The sequence below is a fragment of the Chanos chanos genome, chromosome 14 (genome assembly GCF_902362185.1).
Source record: "Chanos chanos chromosome 14, fChaCha1.1, whole genome shotgun sequence".
NCBI classification, from domain to species: Eukaryota; Metazoa; Chordata; class Actinopteri; order Gonorynchiformes; family Chanidae; genus Chanos; species Chanos chanos.
Window position 1 is genome coordinate 16,924,298 of NC_044508.1, and position 5,000 is coordinate 16,929,297.

A 5,000-nucleotide genomic window follows, 5' to 3' on the forward strand; every position below is an offset into this window, starting at 1 on the left:
CAGATAACAAAGCTAAGGAGGGCCCATTCTGCCATACCACATGTGTTCTATCCTCTACTGAAGCAAATAACAACCCACACAGTAAATCTGCTAATGTCTACACAAAACAGTTCTCAGTCTTAATATGAATCAAAATTGAATAAATAAAATCATGAGACCAGTGGAAAACACTCTGAACTCTGAAATGGACTCAGTGCAACTCAGGAAATTTTACACTAGCAAAAAATACTGACAGCTTTATGGTGCAATCGCTATAGTTACTATGACAAAAAGAATATAGAATGTGGCTATATGGCTTCCCCACTGGAAGTTAAAACTGTTACTGGATAGAGCATCAGTAACCATTACAACTGAACTTATTGTATGTCAGAAATGGTAGTGTCCAAGCCAAAGTTTGCACGCAGCTGGCAGGATATTGGAGGCCCTCCATCAATTCTGATGAAACAGGGTGAAAATTACAAATATTAACTAGGGGTGAGTGATCAAAAGGCTGTGTATTCAAAGATCTGTGGTGACAAGCCAAACTTTTTAGAAATGTTTTCACAAATTCAGTGTCACAACTTTCCTTTAAAAAAAAATAACTCTCAGTAGTCAGAATGCTCCGGAAGGACACGTAAATGAAACTGTTTATTTCATTCTAGTTTATGTACCTATAAAAGTCCTCTTCAGAGAGTATTCATTTCAAAAGGCATTTATATCCAAATAAATGCCACTGAAGTAAGTTTGTTTTTTTTTTCCTCAGAATAGCACTGATGTGAAACAAGCCTTGACAATCTTGTCAAATTGACTTCCTGCTTAAAATTGGATGCCTTTGATAATACGTAAATGTGTTGGTTTAAAGCCACCTCTTGCTCTAGCACACAGAACTGATTTACCTCATCTGCTGCAGTGTACAAAGTTTAGTAAGAGTTCATGAGTACAGCACAGAAACCTCTTGTGGCCTTATGACAGTAAGGAAGAGTGTGCTGGCTAGCTAGTTTAATGAAGACCTCAGAACTGTCAAGAAATGACTCATCAGAATGGAGATTTAAAACTCTATTATGGACCAAGCCAGAATGGTGTTTTGCAAGAACACTTGGTTAGGTTCTGGCAGTTTTGAGAGCGGGCAGATAAGTCATGCGTGTTGGTTGTCAAAGGAACAGCAAGGCAGCCATAATCATATGCAAATATGCTTTAGTGTTAGAGGTTGATGCGAACACCGAACTGACCATGAATTGAAGATTTGCATTAAGCAGGACGTTTTGTATGATTCACTGTAATGTACTCTTGAGGACATTATGGAGCTGTGTGAAGAGGCATAGAAAACTTTTATCACAGACAGCATTAGGCAAACATCATTTTGAATTGACACTGTCATTTGATAGTGGTGAAAAAAAAAAGAAAAAAAAAGAAAGCAAACTTATCTCAAGAGAGAAAACAAACACTGTCCACAACAGTATCCTCTTTGCTACTTATTAAAGATGTACGGTTGTAGAATTGAATCGCTGAGCAGTCAGTAATGGCTGTAGTTATACCTGATTAAATTCATTTGATGACACAGTCGACTACGATATTTGATATTGCCCTGATCATTTAATCTCACCATTAAAAATAACTGTTTCTCATACTAGATCATAATTATGCCCCATTTGACTCCAGTGCAGGTTTTTGAATGAGTGTGGACCATTAGCAATGGATTATCAGCTAATTGCACAGAAACAGTTGAACACAGTGGAGGGTAGGCAGATGTCTCTCATGGGTATAGTTTACACTCTCTCTGGGCTTGAATTAAATTGCTGAATAATGTGTATATGGATTGAGGGGGGATGTGTTTAGCATTTTGTTCTTTTAATGTTGTTTAATGTTGAGTTGTCTTTCAATTTACATTAAGCCAAATAGCAGCACATAATACATGTTCACTGAGTGATCAGTGCAAGGCTTCTTGAAAGGCTGAATTCATCCAGAATGAATCATAACAGTTTGGTAGCACCTGTTTATCTTGGCATGGCTGTCTTTTTCCTATTCATCAGTCTTTTTATGAAAGTCAGCACAACAAAGCAGCATGAAACTAATCCTGTTATACTCACTGTATGCTCAGAGTAAGTGAACAGAAACACGGTCAAACCAATGGCAGTCTTTCCAAACACACTGATGGGAATGCTCCATGCTCTTCGAGTGAAAGCAAAAGCAGTCAGATAAAGTTTCTTGGCTCAATCACTTATTCTTTGGACCAGCGCAAAACAAATTTTCACTTTTTCTAAAAATCTGAGTCGCTTATCCTATCTACAAAATGTAAAGTTTGCCAATCAGACATTTGTGTAAACCTAGTTGTAATGGTTTAATTCTTTCTTTTGGTGTTGTGGAATCTTCATTTTATGACAGTGCATAGTAGAAAGTTCTACCCCCATGTGTCCATTTCTTCCTATGATAGATGGAGATAGTTACCGTAAAGAAACTTTGACAACTCTGCAAGAAGATAAACACAATTTTGAACATGCAAACCCCAACCAAGACAAGGACTTTTAACTACTTCTGAAGTCTGAATAGCTCAGGGCTGTTTTGTGATGGTTCAGTGGGGTTAAGGCTCCACAACAGGAAACAGTGGTTTGCAGGTTTGAAACCCAGACAAAGCACCCAGAGTGCTGGCTTAGTACTGGAGGACAGCTGGTTTGAAAGTAACTGCTCTTCCTCTGGCTACAACTGTTGTGCCCTTGCGCAAAGACAATAAACCTAAATAAACAAAGTCATGTTTCTGTCTTTTCTCTCAGACACTTCTTCGCTTTTATTACTTCTAGATCCGCCATGGTCACCAAAGACAACTGCTCACTTCTGGATAACGCATCGCATGTAAGAGGCTGCATTCAGGAGTCACTGTGTAACATCAGCTCTGGGCAGAACATCAGCATGGAAATGGAGGCTATGTGCATGAGCCAGGAGGAATACCTGGAGAAGTACCTTGGCCCTCGTCGGTCATCCGTCTTCCTGCCTGTCTGCATCACTTACCTGTTCATCTTCCTGGTGGGAGCTGTGGGTAATGTTCTCACCTGTACTGTCATATCCCGCAACAAAGTCATGCGAACGCCCACCAATTACTATCTGTTCAGCCTGGCCGTGTCCGACCTGCTGGTACTGCTCCTTGGAATGCCTCTTGAGCTGTACGAAATGTGGAGCAACTATCCTTTCCTGCTGGGTGAAGGCGGATGCTACTTCAAAACTTTCCTCTTTGAGACCGTCTGCTTCGCCTCCATCCTGAATGTGACCGCGCTGAGCGTGGAGAGGTACATCGCCGTCGTACACCCATTGCGGGCTAAATACGTGGTGACGCGCACCCACGCCAAGAGGGTCATCCTGACCGTTTGGGTCACCTCAGTGCTCTGTGCCATGCCTAACACCAGCCTCCATGGTATCATCACCCTACCCTCGGGCACCGGGGTTGGAGACATACCTGAATCGGCAATCTGCACACTGGTCAAGCCCAGATGGATGTACAACCTCATCATCCAGATCACCACGCTGCTGTTCTTTGTGGTGCCAATCCTGACCATTAGTATACTCTACCTGCTTATCGGGCTTCAGCTGAAGAGGGAGAAGATGCTTAAGTCCCTGGAGGCTAAGTGCAGCGTGGGGCAGGATCAATACTGCAATGCACGCAGTCAACAGCAGAAAGCTCGACACCGGCAAGTCACCAAAATGCTCTGTGAGTAATTCCACCTTATCTGAGTATTTATAGAACTGGCCCTGACGTGAGTTTCTGCCACTGTACAGCAGTGCTGTGGGCAGAGACTGTTAATAATATTTGATAACGTGGTGCCGAGATACAAGCTGTGAGGGATATTATATGACATTCCATCTCACTGTTCCTCAGACCTTAACATTATGATTGGCTCTGCAAGGCATACGTTTGCACAGGTGTTGAACTGACTAACTGATTAGCTGTCTTTTTGTCTGACTGACTGACTGATTGACTTACCGACTGACCAACTGACTGAACAGTTTGGTAACTGATCAACTGATTGTTAAAGAGCAATATCCTCACCTGAGAGGATGTTGTTGTGTGAAGCTACTGATTACCATCAACTGTAATTGACCATATTTTGGAAACGAGCCCTAACATGTCAAATTAAACATTCAAGCCTTCAGGAATTTGACAGTGTAATATCCCTCACATAAGGCATAAGACACACAAAACATGTGTTTAATGATATTTAAATGATATCTAATATATATATGATATCATATGACATGATATAACATACTAAGTCACCTTGTAAAATGATTCATAAACGATATGGAGACACTGTCCAGTTTTCCTCCTTGCAATAATATATATATATGTATATATATATATGTATATTCAAGCGTTCAGGAATTTAACAGTGTAATATCCGTCACATAAGACATAAGACACACAAAACATGTGTTTAACGATATTTAAATGATATCTAATATATACATGATATGATATGACAGCGTCTCCATATCTTTTATGAATCATTTTACAAGGTGACTTAGTATGTTATGTCATATCATAGTTTATTACCATTCAGAGAATATATCTGAGGGATATTTACAGCTTTTTTCTCTGGATCCAGTTTATGGACGCAACCACACAATCATAACCAGTCATAATCCAAAGGTTGTCAAAAATACTGATACCTTTTCTCTGGTGAATCAGGTTATTAAATGTTAGTATACAAGTTCTAAGGGATCCCATGTTCTAGGGAGAGCTCAGATGATGTGACAGAGATCTAGTGTTCTTTTCACATGAATCTAGTTGATCCACAAACTGACACAATGTGATGTGATCACAAAACTTGCAGGAACTCAGCAAGTGAGGATCTGATTTCTCTTTCTTGACTTAGATTTGCTAGATTTGACTGTAGGTAAATTTGTGCTGAATATTTCAGCCAGGTGAGGTGTAATTAATTCCTTTGTCACACTTCCCCTCCGTGTACAGGACTGACAGTTTGTTGTGCAACTCCCAATCAGCGGTGCCTTTCACCGTTTCACCAACAACATTT

The 5,000-nt window shown here is 40.3% G+C and overlaps 1 protein-coding gene across 1 annotated transcript in view; it reads left to right on the plus strand.

Moving 5' to 3' along the window:
• The first annotated feature begins 2,781 nt into the window (after nt 1-2,781).
• The window catches only part of nmur1a (neuromedin U receptor 1a), an 8,740-nt gene continuing 6,521 nt past the window's right edge, over nt 2,782-5,000 (plus strand). The window contains exon 1 of the mRNA XM_030791895.1: nt 2,782-3,676. Within this exon, the coding sequence (XP_030647755.1) occupies nt 2,782-3,676 (895 nt within the window). The remainder of the gene's footprint in view (nt 3,677-5,000) is intronic.